Source organism: Sorex fumeus, unplaced genomic scaffold (genome assembly GCF_029834395.1).
Source record: "Sorex fumeus unplaced genomic scaffold, SorFum_2.1 ptg000055l, whole genome shotgun sequence".
NCBI lineage: Eukaryota > Metazoa > Chordata > Mammalia > Eulipotyphla > Soricidae > Sorex > Sorex fumeus.
In genome coordinates this window covers 1,678,777-1,705,537 of record NW_026606112.1, presented here as the reverse complement: position 1 = coordinate 1,705,537, position 26,761 = coordinate 1,678,777, and the positions used below count along the sequence as shown (strand labels likewise).

General features: G+C 41.0%; 1 protein-coding gene and 1 pseudogene across 1 annotated transcript in view; one reads left to right on the top strand and one right to left on the bottom strand.

Annotated features, from left to right (window-relative positions):
* Positions 1–8,350: 8,350 nt before the first annotated feature.
* The window catches only part of SLC30A9 (solute carrier family 30 member 9), a 68,788-nt gene continuing 50,377 nt past the window's right edge, over positions 8,351–26,761 (top strand). Inside the window, exons 1-3 of the mRNA XM_056125539.1 lie at positions 8,351–8,600; positions 18,710–18,874; positions 25,618–25,680. Coding sequence (XP_055981514.1) covers positions 8,495–8,600; positions 18,710–18,874; positions 25,618–25,680 — 334 coding nt within the window. The 5' untranslated portion in view covers positions 8,351–8,494. The remainder of the gene's footprint in view (positions 8,601–18,709; positions 18,875–25,617; positions 25,681–26,761) is intronic.
* LOC130034055 (uncharacterized) lies at positions 17,686–17,770 on the bottom strand (annotated as a pseudogene).

The following is a 26,761-nucleotide window of genomic DNA, read 5'->3' as shown; positions in this document are numbered from 1 at the left end:
TTTAGGGATGTACTAGCTTATGGAAGGGGGAAAGCAAAGGTGCCATTACTTAGCAAAATTAGATTCGCTTCTGTAACAAGAGCTCTCTCTAAAAGTACATCTTCAAAATGAGTAAGCAACAGAGTACTCATCAAACTGTGCTCTCTTCACTATCTCAAATGCTTGAGAAGAAGGCAAATATTGCTGATGAAGTGCTCAGAACTGAATTTATCTTTAACATACAGATACCAAATCCAGAATTAGAATTCTATTTTTTCTTAGAGAACCTGACTGTAAATACGGGTGATTTGATTCTCTGTTTTGTTGTTTTTAGTTGTGGGGAGAACCAGGGGAGGACATGGTTCTCTAGACAGTATTCATGGGCCATGGGGCCCACTGCAGCAATGCCTTCAACTTCCAGGGATCTGTGTGTTGCCAGGGATCAAACCCAGAGTATCATAGAACATGATATATACTCTACCACTTAAATTGTATCTTTAGCTTGATTCCTTATGGGGGGAGGATCACACCCATCAAGGCTTAGCGGTTACTTCTGCCTCTTTACTCAGGAATTACTCCTGACAGTGCTTGGGGGACCATATGGGTTGCTTGGACATCGAACCCAGATTGGTTGAGTGCAAGGCAAGCACCTTACCCACTGTAGGATAACATTGGTTTGTCCTTTCTGCCTTGCCACAGGGAGCTTAGGTTTATTGGGGTTACTCCCATCATAGTGTTCCCATTCATCTCTGTGTATTTGTAACCTCTTTCTTTGTGCTCTGCTTCCCCAACTGGTCAATCCCCTTTATCTCCTAATCAGACTCTGTTCATTTGTAAATATTGCTTTTCTCTTCTATGTAAATCCTTTGCATAGTTAATTCAGACCAATGTCCTTTTTATATGGACACCTGAAGGCAGTTAATGCTATGCTTTTGTATCTTGGGAGATTTGACTCCGAATGATATTCACTCCTGGGCTTCTGTTTCTGGACTTAAACCTTGGTTACCCTTACTTCCTAGCACCCCAAAAGCAAGGTACCGACAAGGGACGAGATGGACCCAGGGCAAGCTCTGAGCTACCCTGGCATTGAAATGGGCCAGACCAAAGCGCCGTAATACTTAATACTTAAAAGTTGAGAGCATGGTCATGGACAAATTCTGTCATGATCCAAAAAGTAACAATTAGATTAGGACCCTGTTAAGATTAGGAAAGATTAATCTGGCTTGAGCACTGTAGTCTGAGATCTATAGCGAGATGTCCCCAGGAGAACCACCCTACACGCTTCATGTATCTCTTACTGTGTCCATACAAAATAACTAATATTACGAAGTAGAATTAAGATGTTAATTAAGTTATTGGACCAAGGAAAGGAGAAAAACCCCTAAATGGCATTTCACCTTTGAGCTTGACCCCCTGGCTGCAGACGATCAGGAAGGGCTTTCATATGTTGATTGTGCTACCCCCAAATAAGGGAGTTGGATTTGGAGAGAAACTAGAGAGAGATCTGGACGGCAAATTGAAGTGTGGAGAGACAAGCAAGAAAGACAGGAGGAGATGGGAATGAGGGGTAGTGTGAGACTAGAATGGGGAGCTTAGGGAGATTGGAACAGGTACGTGGGGAGGATGGAATAAATGGCAGCTGGGCCCTCGTTTCCTCCTTCCTCCGCCCATGGCATCAACTGTCCCTGGTGGGGGAGCAGCGAGACCACTGAACGCAGGTGGCGCGCGCACGAGAGAGAGAGAGAGAGAGAGAGAGAGAGAGAGAGAGAGAGAGAGAGAGCCCTGCCAGCTTGTCCTTTGACCCACACACAACCCACTATACTATCTCTCCCCCTCCTTCTCCCCTTCCCTGGCTTGATTCTTATTCAAAATGAGATACCTAGGAAGTAGCAAAGATGAAACAATTATCACCAGAAATCAGTAGAGCCTGGCCAAGCTCTCGTTCTTTCAGACTGAATTCTGACAAATTTAGTTTTAGCACTTCTTAGCTGTGTATTCAGTTTCTCCTCACACTGATAAAATCAGCAAACAGAATGTTTAGCATGGAGTACTTTTACTTAAAAGGCTTTAAAACATTTTGGCTGTCATTTGTAAGTTAGCCATGATTTTGTAGAGTGCTTTATTGAATAAAGTGAGTGTTGAATATGATTTTCTACTTATCTATATCCTAAGCAGTAGAAAATAGATATTGTTATATTCCTAGTACTGTTTAATCATTATCAATGTTTGTAATGTGACCAGGTCCCACTTTTCCCACCCAGTCAAACTTTGAACTGTCAAAGTTTAAAGTTTGGAAATTATATTAAATTGTGATACAATGGCAAGAATATAGAATAAGGGGATTAGCGGAACAAGAGAAGTAGTACAGTGGGCAGGCCACTTGCCATGGCTAATGTGGGTTTAATCCCCAGCATACCATATAGTCTCCTGAGCCTGCCAGGATTGATTCCTGAGTACAGAGTAGGGATAACTCCTGACGGTCACTGAGTGTGACCCAGAAACAAAAAGAAAACTGAAAGCAAACAAAAAAGAATAAGGGGGCTAAAATCCACGCTTTAATAGTAACCACTTGATACAGAACTTGGGTAATACACCAAACATATTAATGTACGTATGGCTTTTCTTCCTTGCCAACCTCTTCCATTTTCTAGAATGTTGACTCTTTGAAGGCTACATTAACATTAAAAAACTGCATCACTTTCTTGCTTTGTTTTATTTCAGGGCCACTGAGTATCATCCCCTTAACACTACCAGGCGTGTTCCGCCCTCCCTCTCAGTTACCCTTCCCAAGAGGCCATTTTTAGAGGCTAGAAGATAGCTCAAATGGTAGCATACAAATGATAGGTCACTTGGAAGTCTCTGAGTTCTGTCCCTGAAATCACTTGGCCCCAGGAGTGGAACTTGCTACCTCCCACCCCCCAGCATTTGAATATGATCCCTATGAAAATAAGGAAAAATAGATCCCACAAATGAATGCAGACATTCTATGTCTGTCTCTTTCCTGACTCATTTCACTGAGTATGATACTCTTCATGTTCATCCATTTATAAGCAAATTTCATGACTTCATTTTTTTCTAACTTTAAAAAAATATACAAATTTAATTGAAATATATGTATAAAAATGTGTATTGCCAGCCTGAGTACCAAACCATCAGACCCAGAGAGTTGAGGAACTATCACTGAAAGTGGCCACAAGACCTCTTGAGCAATGTTGTGGAGGCCTCCATATAACTGAAACCCAAGCACAAAAATTTCTAAGTCTATAACTGTACCTCATGGTGTTTCACTAATAAAAAAAAAAGTAAGTAGATTTTATAGTTTTCATAGGTAATCAAAGAAGAGGGAGTTGAGTAATGACTGCATTTATTTTGGTAACTACTTGGGAATGGAGAGTGAAGGAGAAATTGAGTGTGGAAACTCCAGGAAGCAGGATCAAAATGGCAGGAGGAAACAGGTACTGCAATTCCAGTTGAGGAATGACCGCTATACAGAAGAGGAGAAAGAGAGTGATTCAAAATGAAGGAATAGGAAGGAATTAGGTAAGGATAAAACTCTCAGAGCTTTACCCTAAAATTCCTGGCAGCCACCAACTTTCAGAACTGAATGAGAAGTGCAGATACGTGGGTTCAAACTGAATGAGAAGTGCAGATACGTGGGTTCAAACTCCAGGCCTCAAGGGATAGGGGATGGGCTGCTCCCTCTCATCCCTCCCTCCTCTTGGGACCCTGGAGGTCGTGCCCACAAACTGCCTCGGGCTGCTACTTAGCTCCTTAATGACCATGATCCAGAGACACACAAAAGACCCTCGAAATTGAGCAGCTAGCCAGAGACATTTCTCCAGACCCTAATTATCTAAAATTTTAGAATTCCAGGAGCATGAGGCCGAGACATCTTATGCTATTCATAACAAGCAATACAAAAGAGAGTACAGGAGAGATTGTCTGCTATAGTCGGGAGGGTTGGGAAGGGGAGTATACTGGGGACATTGGTGATGGAAGATGTGCACTGGTGGAGGGTTGGATGTTCGATAATTGTAATGATAGAAATTCAAACAGGAAAGCCTTGTAACTATCTCATGGTGATTAAATAAAAAAATAAATTAGTTTTCTGAATTTAAAAAAAAATGTAATGTGGAGTTCATGCCCAATTCAAGGAGCTTAATCAATGGCTGAATAAACAGCAGTATTCCTACATTATAAAAGATAAATTCTCAGAGCTTTAGGCCAAGTTGAATATAATTCAATTTTTTAAAAAAAGTAAGAAAAAATAGAACTGTTTTCAGGGCTAGAGTGATAGTACAATTGAGTAGGCGTTTGCCTGGCATGCGGCTGACCCAGGTTTGATTCCTGGCATCCCATATTGTTCCCAGAACAACAACACCAGGAGTAATTCCTGAGCACAGAGTCAGGAGTAACTCCTGAGCATTGCCTGGTGTGACCCAAAGAGAAAAAAGAAAGAACTGTTTTGTAGTTTTGTTTTTATAAATTAAATTCTCTTTCTCTTCCATAATTTATTAGTCTGTTCAGGTGCCATAACAAAATAGTAGTGAGTGGTCAACTTCAATAACAGTGGATATGTTTCATTAGGACGGAATCATGTTCTGGCCAGGCATGTAGCCCAGTGGTAGCAAGCAGGGTTAGTATGTATGAAGCCCTGGGTTTGTTCCCATTCAGCCCACCCCTCTTTCAACTCACACTCCCGTCCCTCACTGTTGCTTCTATTGTGTTTCCATTGGAAACAGTCACTACTCTCTTAAACTTCTATGCCTGACACCTCTGAAAATTGAATGGATCTTTGCCTCATACATCTCCGCTTGTTAAATTATATTTCATTAGATGACTTGCTTTCCTGTTGTTTTCCAACCAAAGTCTGTGGTAGATTTTTTTTCCTTCCTTCCTTCCTTCCTTCCTTCCTTCCTTCCTTCCTTCCTTCCTTCCTTCCTTCTCTCTCTCTCTCTCTCTCTCTTCTCTCTCTCTCTTTCTTTCTTTTCTCTTTGGGTCACACTGGGTGATGCACTGGGTGATGCAGCAGGCTCATGTACTCAGCAATTACTCCTGGTAGTGCTCAGGGGACCATATGGGATGCTGGGAATTGAACCTGGGTTGGCCATGTGCAAGGCAAACACCCTATCTGCTGTGCTATTGCTCCAGCCTGTGTGGAAGATTTCTGATGGCAAAAGCCATTTCCTTCAGCCTTCTTCCTTGTGAGGTAGAATCATAAGGTAGGAAATTCCCTGGATAGTGGAAGACTGTTTAAAATATGACCAGAAGCCTACAAAACATGAAAAATGTCTTCCCTAGCACTGTATTCTATCATAAAATTCAGGGCAGGAGACCTGAAATGAGTTTTAATTGATTTCCAATAGCAACTGTCAATCTGTTTTCAAATGTTCTTCACTCCTATCTTGCTTCAATAGTTTATCAGTCACATTTTTCTCATTTGAGAAAAATGGTACATGGTAGCCAAAACTCATTTGTGTCAGGTGTGGTTTGCATCATAAATCCTAGACTCCTTGGATGGGAGGTGAAATGAATAAAACTAATACTTTACTTACGGACACAGAAGTTCGTATGTAAAGCCCATTACCAGAAAAAGCAGCAAGGGTGTAAAATATGGGCTGTTTCAGAGATTCTTCTTTTTCTTTTTCTTTCTTTTTTTTGATTCTTGAGCCACACCTAGCATGCTCAGAACTTACGCCTAACACTAGATATACTCAGGGACCACTCTTGGTAGGCTTGGAGGAATTTATTTGCATCAGTCATGTGCCAGGCAAGTGCCTTAACCTCTGTACTATCTTTCTAACTCCTATTTCAGAACTTCTCTTTTATATAGTACTGATTCTTCGACTAGTTCTCATACCAGTTATTCTAGTACACTTACTTTTTATATGTGAGTTTTTTCCAACATGAAACAGGAGTAGCTCAGTAAACAATTGGATATTAATGTTTAGAATTCACTGTTAACAGCACAGCTTAGTTGCTGAAATATCATGTCATTGATGCTACAAGTTAATGAATAATTAATTTCTCTTCTGTACTCTGGCCTCTGCAAATCATTTGTCACAGCCATGTGAGGTTAGTCATTATTCCTTTGACACATTCTAAAATGTAATTTTAGCTTTTCCAAAAGCATTTTTGCTGCTTATTTTAAATTTTTCCTTTTATAATTGTTTAGTTCCTTTCTGTTTATTTGGTCCTTCCATTTATCCCAATTCTTTGGAAATTTTCATGGCTCATGGATCCACTGTTTCGAGGGAGGAGGAATGTGAACTCCTTAAGTAACTAATTCCTTATTATCAATATGCCAAAGACATGGTCAAGTGTGTTTTCCATTTCATGGGTAGTTCGGTCTTCATCTTTGAAGGCTGTATTTTCAGTGTTCTCCCAAAAAGGACCAAATTATATCCTCTTCCTCCTCAGTTTCTCTCTTTCATTTCTCTCTTCAGACTGAAAAGAGTTTGGTCTCTGTTGATCAAAGAGTAACTTGATTTCCCCAACTATATCTCTATAATCCCATTGAGTTTGAGGAAAGGAGAGGGAGGAAAGCACATGGTAGAATGTTTTTTCCCCCCTCCTTACTGGGTGAATTACAGAACTGTATTATTGGAGATTGTATACAATTGTATAATTGTATAATCTCCTGCCTGAAAGTCAGCCTTGTTAATGAATTTTATGCATTTTACAAACATTTGTCTCTTGGTAAATAGGATTATATAATCTATTATATATCTATATATATAGTACACATTTTATACTGGAGCGATAGCACAGTGGGTAGGGCATTTGCTTTGCATGTGGCCGAACTGGGTTTGATTCCTCTGTCCCTGTCGGAGAGCCAGGCAAGCTACCAAGAGTATCCCTCCCGCATGGCAGAGCCTAGCAAGCTTCCCGTAGTGTAGTTGATATGCCAAAAACAGTAACAAGTCTCACAATGGAGACATTACTGGTGCCCGCTTGAGCAAATTGATGAACAGGAGGACAGTGCTACAGTGCTATTTTGAAGTGGGAGGCATTCTTTTTTCCTCCTTTATTATCTCCTCAGGAACTCTAAAACTAACATTGTCTTCATTTTCAGAACTTGGGGAGATTTTGAAAATTGTCGTATGTTTTGTAAAGCAACTTAGAGGAATTTGAAAACAATCTCTGTGTTCACTTCATTTGTGTCAACCTCTTGCTACTGGTGATATGCAGAATCCCGAGCCCAGCATCATGAAGCTTATTTCCTATTCAAGAGATAGATGCTAAAACCCACCATTTATCAAAATAAACTGTAAGATCTAACAGACCTTAATTCCATGATCCATGAGTCCAGCCTGTGTCAACTCACAAGTAGATTAAGAGTCGCTCAAAATAGAAGGGTTTTAGAATCAGAGAGTTGGATAATGTTATTAGAGGAAATAATTCTTTTAGGATGGAGAGCTTAAAGGCTGAATACAGGCGGGCATACGGGATACTGGGGTTTGAGTCCCAGCAGTGTGTGATCCCGCCAGTGCTGCTGAGAATGACTCACCAGGATAGAGCTAGGGTAGCTGCTAACCCAGGGCCGGGTGTAGCCCCCCCTATACAAAGTCATATTCCCTAAGACACCTGCTTTTTTTTTTTTTAACACATTAAAACAACAACAACAACAAAACCCAGATAACTTCACATAGTGATAGTGTTTCCTAGCATCGGGTTGGAGAATAAACAGGTTTATGCTAAGGTGGGTGGGCAGACGGGCAAATCCTCTGCCGTTAGAGCTGAATTTCAGCTGAGCAAGTGCACATACAGATTTAGAGCTTAAAGCCGTGGAAAAGACCTTGCAGGTCTGGGACCAGACTGTCTACCGTTCCCTGCACACCTGCACATCTGCACACCTCCCGTTACCCAGACCCCAAACAAATCTGTGTCGTCTATCACTCTTATTACGGGGAAGAATTGGAGGTTTAAAAGTTAAGATAGGCAAGTAAGTGGTTCCGACTCGCCTTCATGGAACTGGCTACACAATGGTGCAACCAAACATCATTTGGAGACAACGTACTGGGGCAAAAAAGGCTCAGAGAGCACTGAGAGCAGGGCATCCTCTGCTGGCGCGCCCCAGGCTCCGCCGAGAGGACACGCTTCCCCCACTTTCCACTTCCAATACAGTGGCCCCGGCGTCGAGCTCAGAAACAAAGAAAGAGGGAAGGACGCCCGCAGAGCGTTCACTTTCCCAGGCTTTTCGGAAGATGAAAGAGCTCGCTGACTTCCAAGTCCAGCGGGCGGACCTGGCCAACACCTTCCATCAGCCACCTGCAGCCCAGCTCGGCCCGCAGCAGCGACGAAGCCTCGCAATTGGCTGCCCCCGCACTGACGTCACGTCCGCCGCCTGGGCCGGCCCGCGGCGTAAATACAGTTAGTACTTCCGGGTCCCTAGGCCGCCGGTGGCGGCGCCGGCTTCGCTCTTGGCAGGTGACCGGTCTATGGAGTCCAGCGGTGCCGGCTGCGGCGCCGAGGCAGGAGGCGGTGTCCGAGTGGGGATCTTGACCCCGCCAGGATGTTACCGGGCTTGGCCGCCGCCGCCGCGGCCCACCGATGTAGCTGGTCCCCCCTGTGCCGGCTGCGTGTGCGCGGCGGGGCGGCGGCCTCCAGCCACCTCCAGGGTGAGTGTCCCGCGCCGGCCGCTGCTGACGGCACAAGCCGGGCCGGGTGGCAGGAGCCGCTCGGGCCGCGCGTGGGCTTGGACTCGTGGGCTCTCCCGGGCCCACGCCCAGAAAGAACCTTTCTCCTAGGCCGCCCTGCCCGTGCACTCCCGCCCGGGCCTCCCGGGGCTCGGGGCTCACCCAAGTGCCCCGCGTTGGTTGACTCGGCGGACTGGGTCACTGCCCTGAAGATGTGCCAAAGGAAAAACGCGCGACGTGCGCGATCTGGTGTCCCTGGTCCCCCGCTCCTCCACCCCAGTCGATTTCTTCTCAATCTTAGTTACAAGGTAGTTAAATTTTTTAAGGACCTTAACCACGATTTATTTCGTGCCGTCATGCCCCGAAAGTGCCCTGAACTGCTCGCGGGATCACCTTTAGGGAGTGTACATCCAATGTAATTGACGAGCTTTATCGGGAGTCCGGAGGCTGCTCGCAGATACTCAGTGCAACTATGAGCCTGGGGTCTCAGTGCTGGACTTGGAAGGAAGGAAGGAACATCGCTGACTTCCAGTTTTGTCGCACACGAGTTTTAGGGGAATGGGTGGGAGGAGAGGTGTGTACATCCGTCAGATGCTCAGGGGTTATGCTTCTGGCTCTGCGCTCAAAGGATCGCTCCTTGTGGGCCTTGGGGGACCATATGGGGTGCTGAGGATGGAATCCCAATATGGGGTGCTGAGGATGGAATCCCAAACCTGAACTGTTCGTGTGCAAGTCAAGCGCCCTATCTAGTCCCTCGCCCACAATTCCTTTTTTTGTTTTGTTTTGTTTTGTCTGGTTTTTTTTTTTTTGTTTTTGTTTTTTGCTTTTTGGGTCATATGGTGATTCAGAGGTTACTCCTTTTATCTGCACTCAGGAATTGTTCCTGCTGGGGGGGGGGACCTGGCGGTGCTGGTGGGGGGGACCATATGGGATGCTGAGAATCGAGCTTGGGTCAGCGGCGTGCAAGGCAAACGCCCTTCCCGCTGTGCTGTCTATTGCTCCAGCCCCTCTCGCACAATTCTTAATCGAGCACCTTTGCGGGGAAGTGTCTGCCGTGACCTAGAGAAAGAAAAAGGCAGTTGACAGAGGCTCTTGCCCCTCTTCGCCATCAACAATCCTGTTTCAGTTGGCAGCATCTACTCGTTTCCAAAATAATAGTGAATTTAGTTCCCTTCCGTCAGTCTCGCGCGGCTCCCGCCCCCGCTTTGGCGGGGCGGTGTGTCCCGACGCCTGGTCCACTGTTCTGGCTGAGCTGTCAAGATTCCTCGGGAAGGCAGGAGCCTTTGCAGAGACGTTTCCCCGCACAACTCTCGCTTAGAAAGACTCTTCACGCCGGTTTGGGACCTCCAAGGGGTTGTTGGGAATTGCCGCCCTTCGAATTTATACGTGTGATAGAAATTGGAGGCATTTCCTGTTGCTGTGCGATGAATTAATTCGTAGCTTATTTGCAATGCATGTGAAAGCCATCAATCAGGTGGGCAGAATTTTAAAATTAATTTCAGAGGGCAGAATTTAAAATTCCACCTGACAGCACTATTCCCAGCACTTTTCAGTAGAGAGAGAAAAGCAAATCCTCTTGACCATTCCACTCCCCCATTAACAGTGTACCTTGAACAGCATGAGTTTTTTTCAGTTCTGCCGTTTTTCCAAAGTCAGCCGAGTAAATTTCCTAGCATGGTAACTTCAAGTGACCACAGCATTTCAGTGTTTTACATTTAAATTAGGTTTTAGGAAGGTGGCTAAATTTTAAATTGCCCTTTGAGTTTTTGTTGAAAGGAGTTGCAATAGTTTAACTTGTAAATCCCTATTCTCTGTAGCTGTCCTGTCGAAAATGCTGCCTTTGTCTCATTCCTGAACTTAGAATAGTTATCTGTTCCACTAGTCAGTATAACTTTGCAAAGTTCTTTGGAATGCTTATGGCCATGGAAAATTAAGATGTGTTTTCACACTTCAGACACTCATTAGGTTTTAAAAATAACCAGGTCTGTGAAAATTTAGCCCCAGTGACACTGAAATGATTTTTCAAAGGTCAAAATTTATGGTAAAATTTAGAAACTGTTTAGAAACCGAGCAATATTTGAATTGTCTATGCTGTAGGAAGAAAAGAATAGTTGAAGAACTTTTTTGGGAAATTAAAAACTAGGCTTCTTTTTCAGAGATAAAATTAGCTTATGCTTCTAGAATTTCTTTAACAAGCTTTATAAAAATTAAGGAGGGGAAACTTTGAGGGAAGCAATTGCTTTGTTCAATAAAAATGAGTGATGTCTATGTCAGAGTAATAAAAATTATTTAAGTGAAAGCAGTATTCTAGAGCATCACTGCTAGGTGTTACAGTTTTGAGTTGTTTGAAAACTATTACAAAGGTAAAAGCAACTGAAATTATTTTTTCCAATATATTAAAAATACTTAAATATATTACAGTAAAATTTGATCATTTATAATGTTTGTACCAGATCTTCAAAGAACAGTGTACATTTCCTACTTCCAGTTTGTCTTTGGACTAGGTACATTTCAGTAGAGTGACTGCTAATATTTTCGAATAATAAGAAATGAAATTTCTACTTTGTCTTTAATCTGCTGGTATTACCACATTCCTTGACACTCTTCCTCTTGAACAAGTAGGAGCATTGACAGAGAAGTCTGTACTGGTAGGCTAACAGTATAATTATGTTAATTGTTAATATTTGTTGTTTTGGAGGTGCTGGGGGTTAAACCCAGGGCTTTAGGCACAAGGCATGCGCCTTGCTGCTGAGCCCGGGGGCCTCTGCAGAGATAGAATTTTTAATGTGTGATAGAATTAACTGTAAAACATACCAGCTTAGCAGTGGTAAGTTCCTCGTTCTTCGTAGGGTTTTTGTGAGAGAACCGTTCAGGAAAGAAGTGCCAGGACTGGTATTTGATGGTGGTGTAGTGCCGAATGAGAAGACACATCTAGGTGCTCTAATAGAGAAGGAAGCAGGGTGAGGCCCAGCGTTCCATGAAACATACTGTTCTAGGACTCCAGCTTTTCCGAGGAAACGTAGTGGGCCAGGTGAATATCTGGGATCAAGAGGAACCCTAGAGGTCAGACCAGTTGTCCGCAGAAGCAGAAATAAGCCTGCTGCCGCTGGGAGAGGGTGAGAGGTGATAGATTCCTGAAGACCATAGGACTTCTTTTCCCATTTTCTTTTAAAAGGCTTTGTTTTAAAAGCACCACTTATGTGTGGAAAATGAATCGAGCAGGGCTGCGTGTCAGTAGAGTAGGAGGCTGGGAAAGAGCAAGGCAGATGCTGGGTGAGCCAGGGTAGTTAGCGGAGATGGAGAAATGAAGTTACTGATGTGATTTGTGAGTGGATTTTGCATCCTATCACATTATAAATTGTAAAACATTCAGGACCATATCGGGCACTAGGTAAATCCTAAATATAATAGATTCTATTACTGTTTTTACTTTTTTCTATGTGAATATTAAAAAGAGTTAAGGCAGTAGAAATGTGTGCAGTGCAGAAACTTTTCAGTGTCTCCTATTTTATACACTTAAAAAGGATTTCCTCTTGCTTAGTCAGTATATTCTGGAGAAAAATCATGGAGGTTCTCCAGGCTCAGCTGCCTTGTCTTAGTCACACTTGCTTTCTAGATTAGTTATAAAAGTTTTTCTTTATGTTTGTTTAACTGAAAGCATCAAAGTATACAGATAATCATTGTGGTAATATTAAAGTCACTTAGCTGTGGATTAATTTTAGGTTTTGAAATTCTGGGCTTTTTTTTTTAATACAGAAAAGCATCAGGTATACAGTAAAAATTATGCACAGTTCAAATATTTCACCACTCACATTTTGATATAAGTTAAATACACTGTGAAATCATACTGTAGTTGACCTCCTTCTTTTCCCCTGCAGTATTAGGACATTTTTTTCCTGTGTTACTGTAAGGTTTCTTTTGGAGTTTTTTTTTTTTGGTCACAACTTGCGATGCACAGGGGCCACTCCTGGGCTCTGTACTCAGGAATTACCCATGGGGACCATATGGGATGCTGGGAATCGAACCTGGGTCGGCTGCGTGCAAGGCAAACACCCTACCCGCTGTACTATCGCTCCAGCCTGGAGTTTTTTTTTTTTTTTTTTGTGAGACCACCCCTGGGGGTGCTTTGTGATTGCTCCTGGTTCTCTGATTGGGGGTTGCTGTCAGCCATGCTTGGGCCAGTAGATGTCAGGTCCTCATGGAAAGCATGTGCTCTAACTTTTTGAACCACCTCCCTTCTCCATTTTTTGTCTTTAAAATGCACACTGTAAGTATAATATTTATTGGGCTTTTCTTGTCAGTGTTTTTTTTTTTTCCTTTTTTTTTGGTAGGGGAGGGCAGCACACCAAGCGATGCTCAGAGGTTACTCCTTGCTCTGCACCTAAGGATCACTCCTAGCTGGACTTCAGTGACCTTATGGGGTACGAGAGATTGAATCTGGGTCAGCTGCGTGCAAGGAAGATGACCTGCCTCCTGCACTGTTTTTCCATCCCCCCGAATTAAAGGAGTCCTTGTCTTTTTTTTTTTCTTTTTGGGTCACACCTGATGTTGTACAGGGGTTACTCCTGGCTCTGCACTCTGGAGTTACTCCTGGCGGTGCTCAGGGGACCATATGGGATGCTGGGAATTGAACCCGGGTCGACCGCGTGCAAGGCAAACGCCCTACCCGCTGTGCTATCTCTCCAGCCCCAGGAGTCCTTGTCTTGCATATGACTGATTCTGACTCAATCCCTGTATATTGTATATATATAAATATATCTATTACATATATATAAATCTCTATATATATATGTTGGTGCTTTTTAAATTAAAAATGACAAAAATTAAATTGAAATCAAAATTATATTGACAAATCTGAAACTACTGCATTGGTCTTTTCAAAACCTGATCTCTAGAAGTCTTACATTAAAAGCTGAACTCTGATCCTGAAATTTGAAATAACACACTGCAACCTCAAGGAATCTTTCTGTTTTTGATGCAAAACCTATATAGTTGACGGAATTGTCAATTTGCATGGGTGAAAAGAAGTTTCTGGCTTGTTATTCTGATAAAAATGACTGAATTTCCTCCAAGAGGTGAAGGTGGTAGATTTGAATCGGGTGATGTTTGTCACTGGTAGATAACAAACCCGATTACGGTGAGGATGGCGGGTGGTGGCTCGTAGCAGTGATCCTCAGCTACAGAAGAAATGTCACTGTCACTGTCCTCCTGTTGTTCATTGATTTGCTCGAGCGGGCCCAGTAACGTCTCCATTGGAGACTTTGTTGTTACTATGTCTGGCATATCGAATACGTCAGAGGGAGCTTGCCAGGCTCTGCCGGGTGGGCGAGATACTCTCGGTAGCTTGCCGGGCTCTCCAAGAGGGGTGGAGGAATCGAACTCGGTTCGGCCATGTTGTCTGCGTGCAAGGCAAATGCCCTACCACTGTGCTATCACTCCAGCCCACAGAAGAAATATGATAAAATAAAAGCAGAGACAGTGACCACTGTGAGCCTGTGATAAGTCCCAGTAGCTCAGCAGCCTATGAAGCAACAGCCCTTCTACACACAGATGTGAGCTCCAGTTGATGGGGCCTGTGGACTAGTGCCACATTAAAAACTAACCTTTTGGGGCTGGAGCAATAGCACAGCGGGTAGGGCGTTTGCCTTGCATGTGGCCGACCTGGAATTGATTCCCAACATCCGATATGATCCCCCGAGCACTGCCAGGAGTAATTCCTGAGTGCAGAGCCAGGAGTAACCCCTGAGCATCGCTGGGTGTGACCCAAAAAGTGGAAAAAAAAGACCTTTCTTCTCTGGGAAGCTCATTGTAGAAGTCACCATGAAGAAAGAATAATGATGTTATGTAGTGTGTGTGTGTGTGTGTGTGTGTGTGTAACTATATGCCTCTTAGAATTTGGTAATTCATTCAGCAAAGTTTTGTTCCTACTTCTTTATTTTCATAATGATGTATTTTTTAAAAGGTGGGATCAAGTGCCTCATCTCTATTTTTAGAATATAAGATGTTAATGGCAGTAATGTATTCAGATTTTGTATAACTTTTGGCCTTGTATTAGTGTCAGATGTGTACTTAAAAGGTTTGTATTAGTGCCACATGTGTACTTGTAAGGTTGCTAATACCTGAAATTCTACTGCAGTTAAAAATTAAGAACTTTTAAGCTCAGCTAATAAGGACGCTATCAGAGATTGCTAGGATAGTGTCAAAAGGCAGGAGTAAATTTAAAGAGACCCCTACTGGCCAAAACTGAGACAGTTTGAGCATCAGGATAACTAAAATGGATTGAACATCAAATAATTGATGAAATTATAAAGTTATACACTGCTTCATTTATAGAAGGCTATAAACTTATTATTTTGAGTAACTGGTAGGAATATATGAAGTATAAAGTAGATGAAGTATACTGCTGGATTGCCAAATAAATGAGAGAATTTTTTTATTGAAGTATTCAAACTAATAAATAAATGATAAAATTACCACCTAAAGAATGAATGATTTCAGGCATTGACCAACAAACACTATCACAGATAAAAAGACAATTATACGCGGGTCTGAATGAAAGGACTCATCCATGCTTAATACCTAGCGTTGTCCTAATGAAGTATGAGGGGCCGGCTGATAGCTCAGTGGGCTGGAGCACTTGCTTTAGGTGCTGGAGGCCTGCATTTGATCCTCAGCAACTCATGGTCCCTCAGGTACTGCTGAGAGTGACCCCTGTGCACTGCTAGGTATGGCTCCAAAGCATCACCAACAAAAACCAACATCATGATTTGGAACAAAATGTTCTAAGTTTAAATTGATAAAAACTATAAAACTATATAAACGAAGCTATGTGAATCCACTTAACAATATTCTGGGAAACAGCCAAGACAAAAATCTAGGAAAAACACGTTGGTATCTTCAGTGTAAAAATTGCACTAAACAAATAGACATCTGTAGCTTAAGTTAGTTAAGTTAAAGTTAAAGGCCCTCCCATTGATCGTCGATTTGCTCGAGCGGGCCCAGTAACATCTCCATTGGAGACTTTGTTGTTACTGTGTTTGGCATATCGAATACTCTCGGTAGCTTGCCGGGCTCTCTGAGAGGGGCGGAGGAATCGAACTCGGGTCGGCCATTGTTGGCCGCTTGTAAGGCGAACGCCCTAATCATTTGCTTAATTTAATATTTAATGAATAAAATTCTTTTGTATGAGATTGGCATTAAATTAATAGTCCATGCATAGGTTAGATAGGAGGTAAGGTGCTTGTCTTGCATGTGGCTGATCCGCATTCAATCCCTGGCCTTGCATCTGGTCCCCCAAGCACACCAGGGGTCACACTTGAGGAGAGAGTTAGGAATAGCCTCCCCCAAACCACTAGGTATGATGTCACCCAAAAGACAAAACACAGAAAAATAGCTAATATGGAGCATTATTGAAGTAAATACTGTAAGAACTAAAGACTGTATTGGTGAAAAGTAGAGGCAAAATTGGGTAGAGAGATAAAATGTTATATAAAAAGTTGCCATGGAAGTTAGGAGATGCTGCTGGTAGGTAGAGACGAAGGAGATTTGGCTGTGAGTTGGTAATTGTTGAGAAGGGCAGTTCCATGAAAGTTTAGACATCTTCCCACTGTCCAGCTGTTTCATCAGTGGGCAAAAAAAGATGTTAGGAGCATCGTGTCCATATAAGTAATAATCAGAGAACGATCTGCTAGGGCTGACATGTCAGAACCCCAGTGACCCTGGTAAAGTAGCTTTCCTGTGGAATAGGGTTCTCTGGAAAATACAACCTTAGCACTCTTTCACTAATTTTATTAATAGGCTACACATTTTAGTGTGTTGAAATATAAAATTGTATTTGCTTTACTTAGCATTATGAAATAGAGGCAAGTAACCAAAAGCATGCTGGACCTTCAACAGTTATTTACCAAATATTTGGTTGTGTTGTTTCCTGCACAACCTTCAGATTATTTTCACTGTTCACAGTACCTGTGGTTAATGTTTCCTGATGCATTCTCTGAAGTGTCAAAATGTTTTTTATTTCAAAAGACACAGACATCTATGTGTATAGACATGTATGTATACATATACTAATTTACATTTCTGTATTAATACAAATAGTATTTTCATGTCAGTCATTTAGAAAAGTTTGTGGGTTTTTAAGAAAAAAAGCTTCAATTTTTTAAAGTTTGAGCCACCAGAGAGCAATCCCTGGGCTCACACATGCAAGGAAAGTCCTCTACTGCTGAGCTGCATCCCTGGCCTAGAAAAGTTTCAAGGTTTATTTGTTCGGTTTTTGGGTCACACCTTGCCATACTCAGGGCTTAGTCCTGACTCTATATTCAGGGATCATTCCCGGTGGGTTCGGGGGATCCTGTAGGGTGGCGGATATCAAATCCAGGTCAGCTGCATAGAAAACAACTACCCTACTTGCTGTAAGATCTCTCTGGTCCACTAGTTTCAATTTTTAAACGCTTAACCCTAAACTCTTAGAAAAATTCACTGTCTCTTAATGATATAATTTTATTATTTCACCTAAAGTTCTATTAATTTTTAAATTTTGCCTTTTGGATCACACCTGCCTTGGTGCTTGGGGGTGGTGGTTCACTGCAGCCGTGCTCAGGCGACCATAGGTTCCAGGGATCTAACTGGGCCTCCTATATGCCAAGTGTGTGCTCTGGCTCATTGAGCTATTAACTTCCAGTTAGGAAAAATGCAAATTATATTCAGATAAGGTTTGATAGCTCTAAAAACTCATAGTTAAGAAAAGAGACTTTTCTATCTCTTCTATCTCCTCTATGGAATATATATATATATATGTATATTTTGCATTTCAGCTTTCCAACACCCACACTCAACCCAGAGGCAGCAGCTGAAGTGCTTCATAATTAGTCTTCTATTTTTCCCCTCAAATAAAATTCCCGTATATTGAGAAATTACACCAAATGTTGATCTAATTATCTGATTAAAAAATCAGTGACTGTACAAGTGACTGATTAATATAATCACTTATTATTGTGAAATGAAAAAGGAATAAGTCTCCAGCTAGCACAAGGGGATATGGGTAATTTTTTTTCCCTCTTTTTTCTTCTCTTGTATTCCCCCATTCAGTCTGGGCTGCCAGAATCAGACAGTCAGAAAGCGCGAGGACTTTTTTCTTGCATCCATAGAGACATGGGTAATTTTGAGGAAGTTTTCCTTACCCTTGCCCTCAGTTTTCTATTCTGAAAGTATATTACAGTATGCCAAATGTTTGTTTTTTGTTTTTTTTTTTATAATTTTTTTTTTTATTAGTGAAACACCATGAGGTACAGTTGTAGATTTACAGTTTTTTGTGCTTGGGTTTCGATTATACAATGATCAGATACCCATCCCTCCACCAGTGCCCATTTTCCACCACCATGGATAATATCCCCCCCCACCCCATCCCCCATCCCCCCCTGCCTCTGTGGCAGGGCAATCCCCTGTGTTCTCTCTCTCCTTTTGGGTGTTGTGGTCTGCAAAAGAGGCATTGAGTGATTATGCCAAATGTTTTAATATAAGTAGCAGACAAAGTAGAATCACTATTTCACTTGATTTTTTTCTTTTATTTTGGTTTTGGGATACATTTGGTGCTCAGGGCTTACTCATGGCTCTGTATTCAGGAATCAATCCTGGCAGGAATCAGTCTTATACCTAAGGAATAACTATGAAATACTTTATTAAATACCAATATTAAACCTTTACTTTAGGGGGTCAAATGGAATGCTGGGAATCAAATTGGGGTAGGTTGTGTGTAGGCAAACACCCTATCGTATTACCACTCCGGCTTCCATATTTTACTTGTTCACATACATATATATTAAAGCTTTCACATAAATAAGTTTATAAACTAGAGAAAACAGGTTCTTATGTTTACATTGGGGCCATTAAACACTCTTGTGTTGAGAACTGAGAGACTTGATATGATGCATTTGGATTTCTAGCAGTATGACAGTTGTATTGCTATTTTGTTATTCTGTTTTATCTCTGTTAATTCACTATAAAATTACCTTTTACTCATAGTAGTTATGTTTTATTGAGTATAAGGTTCTTATTGTGCATTTGTTTGCCTTTTTTTTTTGTTTTTGCTTTAGAATGGCGGAATTTAGTGACATTTGGAAACTTTTCAAGTATAGTTCCCTTCAGTCACCCATACATCCATGCCCAGAGTCAAGTCAAGTTGTACTCTACAAATGATCAGAAAGGACAGGGATCACAGGGTCACAGAGATGGAAAAGTACAGTCCCTTGATGAAGCAGGTACGTATGAAACTTTTTAACTTTTCTTCCCCGTATACATACGTTTTCTCCCTGAATCCTTGGCATAAGATCATTTGTTTCTAGAGTCTCAGTTTGATGAAACTTACCTATAAAACTCTGGATTAGTGTTTTCTTTGTCAAGCTATTTCAACTGCTGATTTAATGAAAACTTTTTTTTCCCCTATTTTTTCCCATTGTTGGTTGTCTTTCCCTCCCTAAGAACTTGCCCACATAGTTTAAATTAAACATTTTAGCATAAAGTTGTTGATGCTCTTTTTATATGCTGAATAATTAAGTATGTGATATGTTTTCATTCTTTTTTGTTTGTTTGTTTGTTTTTTGTTTTTGGCTTTTTGGGTCACACCTGGCGATGCACAGAGGTTACTCCTGGCTCTGCACTCAGGAATTAGCCCTGGTGGTGCTCAGGGGACCATATGGGCTCCTGGGAATCGAACCCGGGTCCGCCGTGTGCAAGGCAAACACCCTACCCGCTGTACTATTGCTCCAGCCCCATATGTTTTCATTCTTAATGTTGTTTATCTTATGGACTACACCCTGTGATGCTCAGCAATCTTATTGTTTACTTAGGGTATATTTTTGACTCTGCACTCAGGAATTACTCCTGGGATGCTCAGTGGACCATAAGGGGTGCTGGGGATTGAGCCTGGGTTGGCCATGCTCAAATGACCTATCTACTGTAATGTCTCTCTGGCCTGTTTATCTTATTTTTAGATTAATCCCATCAGTTTTGTTCATTTTATTATTTTTTTCAAGCTATATATTTTTTTAATGTGTTGGTGCTGATGTGTACCACTGGTGGCTTAAACTATTTGAATGTGGTTTTATTAAAAAAATTTTTTTTTGGCGAGGAGGGTATTTATTCATTTACTTATTTAATTTTGTTTTTATAAAGTTGTTTTCAATAATTTATTACACTTAATATTCTAACACCAATCCCACCATCATATTTGAATGTTTCTAACACCTTCCCACCACCATATTTGAATGTTTCTACCCCAACCCTTAAAGCAGAACCTAAATAATTTATTTTGTATTGTTTGTTATGAATAATTCACTAAAAATAAAGGCCCTCCTGTTGTTCGCCGATTTGCTCGAGCGGGCCCAGTAACGTCTCCATTGGATACGTTGTTGTTACTGTGTCTTGCATATGGAATATGTCACGGGGAGCTTGCCAGGCTCTGCCCTGCGGGCGAGATACTCTCGGTAGCTTGCCGGGCTCTCCGAGAGGGGCGGAGGAATCGAACTCGGGTTGGCCATGTTGGCTGCGTGCAAGGCAAACGCCCTACCGCTGTGCTATCCCTCCAGCCCAAATAATCCAAAAAAGTTTCCTTAGAGGAAAGTGTGTGAAGATTGTTTATTTCACCCTGGAGCCATTAGCTCTTGCCTTGGTGCGTCAGTGGATTAGAGTATGCGATGTCACAAAGCTGTGGGCTCCAGGAATTTAAAAATTTTAAATACAGGGATATGCCTGAGGTTAATTAAATTTTTTTTTAAACTGGATGTGACTTCGGGGTCCGGAGGCATCTCTGCAGCATGTTGCTCTCTGCTGAGAGATTTGTGAGGCCTATTGGGGCAGGTGGGGCACCTCCTCTACCCCTCTCTGGATGAGACAGCCTGGGATCCAGAGGCATCTTTGTGGCGTGTTGCTCTCCTTGAATGTGGTTTAAACAACACAAATGGCAGTACCCATGTCAATGTGTTAAACCTTTATGTCATATGTTTCCTGTTTAATTAATCTCGTGAGTAAGGGGCATGTGGATGAGGAACAGCAGCTTTGAGGGCAAGCAAATTCCAAGCGGATAGGATACTACAAGAGTGTATCTGAAGAATAAAAACTTCATGATAGTATTTCCTTTCAATGACTGTTTTTCCTGGGACAATGGTACAGATTTCTTGGGAAATCTATTTTGTGAAGTTTTCATTCTTTTCCCTGCGTCCCATCCTCACTTTCGCCTTCCTGTGCAGTTCGAGCCATTCTTTTTTTCTTTTCCATGTAGTGATAGAGAACTACTGGAGTAAACGTTGGAAGTTTGGTATAGAGGATGAAGGAATGGAGAACTACTAAGTCCCTAAGTCCCTAAGTTCCAGAGATAAACATTTATCAGATCATAGAATGGGAGAAGAAACAGATAATAAAGGAATGCAGTTAAGAGTGAAAATACCTGGTAATGTTTTTTCTGTGGTGAACATAGGCTCAGACAAATACATTTAATGGTGGTTCTAATATAGAAGCGCTTAAAGTGAAAAATCAAGTAGTTTTTCTTTCTGCTGGCCGGAATAAAGATGTTAGTTTATTTTCTTGTACTAGAAATATATTATTTTAAAATTTTTATCTGGGCTCCATTTTTCAGCATTTGGTTGGCCATATTAGACCTTGTTAGCCATCAGTGAGACAAGCAAGTAATTGCTTGATTGAAAGATAATTTGTGCATTTAAGGATTTGAGATCAACTTTTGAATAATTCAAATCACACGATCAAGTCAGGAATAGCTCATTAAGAGGCAGAGACTTACTAAAGAATCCTTAAGTTTTTAAGGAGCATTCAGATGTTTTAAATTTTAGTAAAATTAGTTTTAATTTTGTTAATGACAGCAGATGTGTGGCAAGCAGCCAGGGCGTGAGCTTTAAAGAAAATGTTTAGAGGTAGTCATGAGTAGAATATCTGGTTACTTGCTGGAATCATAAAGATTCTACTCCAGAGAGACCATGTGAGTTTAATTCAGATGGTGGTTTGTAAAATGAGTATTCATACCTGAGCTTGAGTCAATTATGAGTATTTCTTTTCTATGATTCTTAACATTGTATAATTAGTAACACCTAGACAGGTTTTAGTAAGAAAATTATCCAGAAATACCATTCTTGGAGCTGCTCATTTTGTTTGATTTGGTTGAATGGCTTTGATCACTGTGGAGAAAAGGGCTGTCTCTTAAACTTAGGACAAGATTTTAGTTGTTCCGACATTGGGTGAATATTAAAAGCCAATTATTCCACTGCACTGCTTTTCCTTTTTTTCTGTCTTTTCCTCTGTTCCCCCAAAGAAAACCATTAAGAAATTGATACATAGGGCCTATAAAGATGCTTTAGCTTCTGCTTGCTATGTTTAGACCAAAAAAATAAATCATAATAATTATTTGATTATTTAATTTCTATTGCTAAAAACTAGTTTTTAACTGAATAGAATTGTTTTTACAGCTTTCAGTAATGGTGTGGCCTGATGGTTCTGTGAGCATACACCCTATGAGGCACTGCTCCTCATCCCTTTGGGGCTGGGAATGACCAAAGCCTTACCTGGAATGAGATATGCCATGCCAGGGATCAAACTCAGGCACCTTGGTTATGCAAGACAGCCCTTTGAGCTGTCTCCCAGGCCTCAAATATTAATAAACTCTTATATATATGACTATTCTGAATTTTATTTTTTTGGTCTCTTAATTAAAGGGGGGAAAAACAATTGGATGTAGACATTTGTATAAATCTCTCTCTAGCGTATGCTTTTTTATGGTAGTATATTGTCTTTTTTCTTTTGTGATATACTTTTTTCATTAAATTTTGTTGCTAAGATTTATCCTAATGGTAAATGTGTCTAGTTCATTAAGTTTCATGGAGATAATTGTGGCGTGTATCTTTAATAGTTGTTGTTATGATTTAAAAGAATCGATTCATGTAAAGTACTCAGGAATATTGCTTGCATACAGTAAGGACCGAAAGAGACCATTATTAAGTTTATTATTATTCATTGCTGCATGAAGTGTTGTCTAAATATAACGGGATATTTATCTCTTAAGGATATTTGATTTTCTAGTTGAAACAACAGATCATATTTCTGCTCTGAACATTGATATACCTCTCATTGTGTCCTTGTACAAATTTCTGTAAACCAAGTACACTGCCCTGGAAGTATTTTACTTGGTCATAAATTATGCTTGTATTCAGCTATGTTAGATAATGCCAACTTGTTTCCCAAGATAATATTTTCATTTCTCCAAATCTGATAATTGTAAAATGATGTCCTTTGGTTTCATTTGGATCTTGTTCATAGTGAGACAGTCATTATGTTTGTTGGATATTTATATTTCTTCTTTTAAGGAAGTGTTTTCTTCCTTGTTTTTTTTTAGTGTGTTGTTTTTCTTATTACAACAAACAAACAAATACTGTCCTCCTGTTGTTCATTGATTTGCTTGAGCAGGCCCAGTAACGTCTCCATTTTGAGACTTGTTACTGTGTTTGGCATATTGAATACGTCATGGGTAGCTTGCCAGGCTTTGCCGTGTGGGCAAGATACTCTGGGTAGCTTGACGGGCTCTCCGAGAGGGGTGGAGGAATCGAACCCGGCTCAGCCAGGTTTGTTGCGTGCAAGGCAAATGCCCTACCTCTGTGCTATTAAATTTTATTGATACTTTGTTGATTCTATTGTTGATGAAATTTTACTTTCCCCCTTTATTTTAATAGGATCTTTTGGTGGAAAAAATGTTCCAGAAATTAATTTGGCAGAATTTATCCCATTTTTCCTTATACTGTTTACGTCTGATTTAAGAAATGTTTTTCTTGGCCTGGGGATATAACTTAGCCATAGAGCACTTGCCTTACATGTGGGAAGCTCTGGGTTTGATCCCTGGCATGTAAAGAAGGAAGGAAGAAAGGAAAGAGGGAAAGAAAGAGGCAACATAAAAATATTCTGTATTGTCATCTGTGAGGCATGTACACACCTTAACATTTAAGTCATTGATTTTCCTAGAACGATTGTGTTGTAAGGTAGCCTCCAGTTTCTATTTATTTACTTTTCTTTTTTACTTTTTAATTTTTGGAGAGTACTGTTGTTTCCCCAGGTTCGATTCCTCTGCCCTCTTGGAGAGCCCGGCAAGCTACTGAGAGTATCCTGCCCACACTGCAGAGCCTGGCAGGCTCCCTGTGGCATATTTGATATGCCAAAAACAGTAACAAGTCTCACAATGGAGATGTTACTGGTGCCTGCTCGAGCAAATCGATGAACAACCGGGAGGACAGTGCTGCAGTGCTGCTGCTACTGTTGTTTCAGTAATCGTTTAATGAGCATCCTTTCTTCACTGTATAGTATATAATAATTTTAAGTGGAGAAATCAATAATGTGTGCGCTTGTTTTTCCTTTGTTTAGAGAAATCATCTTATGCTTCACCATGAATGCAGTACTTGTTATGTATTTGTTTTACCCTTTACGGAAATGCCTTTTGTTTTAATTTTTTAAAAGTGTTTGAAAGTTACATGATTAATTAGATTTTATAAAATTCTTCTTCTTTGACTTCTGAAATGATTTTTATAGCTTTAATTTGTTAATGAGAGAAAGTAATAGCTTTTCTGTTTTCTTATTTATGCATTCATAGGATAGAGCTAACTTGATCTATGATAAACCTATCTTAATTTTAAAAAAATATTTAGTTTAGGTAATATGAAACGTCCCCTCCCCCCTTGATTTAATTTTTGAGTCATACCTGGTGATGCTCAGGAGTTAGTCCTTGCTCTGACTCAGGAATTACTCCTGGTGGTGCTTAGGGGACCATATGGGATACCAGGGATTAAACCTGGGTCAAATGCGTGCAAGACAAGCACCCTACTTGCTGTACTATCCCTCTGGCCTCAAGTAGCGCTAACTTTTATGTTTTTAATTAGTAAGCTACTAAACTTTTGCCACCACCTGCTTGCCTGAGACCCTCTCCCACTGACCTCCTGTCACTTCTATTTTGCCTCTTTTATTCCTCCTCCTGCTCCTTGCTTGGGAATCTCAGTTTTGTAATCTTAGTCCAGGGGCTTGTGATTATTTGATCTTATCTATTATTTTGTTTCTCCGTATGCCACTGATGAGTTAGGGTCATCTGGTATTGTTCCCATTCCTCTACCTTACACCACTGATGAATAGGGTCATCTGGTACTGTTCCCATTCCTCTATCTTATTTCACTTAGCATGATACTCTCCAGTTGCTTTCAAATTTCAGGAAAACGAATTCATCTTTTTTTAAAGCTGTGTAATACTCCATTGTGTATCTGTCACTGTCACTGCCCTCCCATTGTTCATCGATTTGCTCGAGCGGGCCCAGTAACATCTCTATTGTGACAATTGTTACTGTGTTTGGCATATTGAATACATCACTGGTAGCTTGCCAGGCTTTGCCATGCGGACAAGATACTCTCGGTAGCTTGCCGGGCTCTCCGAGAGGGGCGGAGGAATCGAGCTCAGATTGGCCATGTTGGCCACTTGCAAGGCAAACGCCCTACCACTGTGCTATCGCTCCAGCCCCCATTGTGTATATCTACCACAATTCTTTATCCATTGCTCAGTCATTGGACATTTGGGTTTCCGTGTCCTGACTATTGTAATTAGTGCTGCAGTGAACTACGTATGCATATATATATTTTCAAACTTATGTTTTTGTATTCTTGGGGCAGGTATCAAGAAGTGGTATCATTTGGTTCATATGGAAACTCCCTTCTTATTTTTTGGAGAAGTTTCACCACTGTTTTCCATTGAGGTTGAACCAGATGACATTCCCATATACAGCGAACGAGAGTTTCTTTTTTACCACATTTCTGCCAACACTGGCTGTTTTCAGTTTTTGTCTGTATGGTATTCTCACTGGCAGGGGATGGATGTACTATCCTCTATATATTGCTACATTGTTAGCTGATGATAATTTTTTAGGTCTGTATGAAAGTAAGGGCTCAATGTTAACATTTTAAAAATTCCTTTGTAGCAGAAAATATAGGTGACGAGCTCAAAGCTCCACTTTTGAAGAAGGACCCTCTCCAAGTAAGAGGTAAGTATATTTTATTTATGTTTTGTAATAATGGTCTTTTGAATGATATATGTATATGTATACTTAGTTTATGTAGCGCTCTTTATGATTGTATTATTGAAAGTATAGCTCATATTTACTTTTACTTAAATATACTGAGGGGCCATGGTAGATACGGATCAATGGTAGAGCACATGCCTTGCATGTATGATGCCCTAGATTCGGTCATCAGCATTACGTATACAGCAGTAGACACACTGCATGTTTATATAGTTTAGGGTTTAGTCTGAATTTTTACTTTGAAGTTGAATCACAAATTTTACAGTAATTATTTTTTTAAGCCCAAAATAATTATAGATGACATAAACCATTGATTGCTTTATCAGTTTTAGAAAAGTAATATGATAAGAAAAGGAAAAAAAATCATCTTCCAGCTGCAGCTACAGTTATTCTGAATATTAAAATTCAGGCAGACATTGGGCATTATTGCTTCCTAGGAGCAGCTGAGGGATATGAATTCCCATTTGCAGATCCTTATAGAAGCATATGGTTTCCCTCTCCAAAGTAGTGAGTTCCACAGGGTGAGGACTATGAGCCACTCTATGTGCCTGTAATTAGGAATACTGAAGTTTGTGCTTTGGGGGAGCAGGCCGAATTCCATTTATGGTTTAGCACCATTCACTGCATGGCCATGGGAAATTTACTTCTCTGAGCATTCTTTTTTTTTTTCTTTTTGGGTCACACCCAGTGATGCTCAGGGTTACTCCTGGTTCTGCACTCAGGAATTACTCCTGGCGGGGCTCAGGGGGACCATATGGGATGCTGGGGATTGAACCCAGTTGGCCGTGTGCAAGGCAAACGCTCTCCCCGCTGTGCTATCACTCTGGCCCCGAGCATTCTTTCTTAATGAACAGGTGTTTTTTTAGTATAGATTTGAAGATGATATACAGTATCCAACCTTAATTAAGAGTAATGTTGTGATAGCATTCGCCATCATCGCTGAGGCTGGCAAGGGTTTCTTGCTGCTTTAAAGTACTAAACGTCAACCTCAGTGTATGTGGGGCAGAGAGTAGATAAGATAGAGAAGGGATCGGTGTGAATA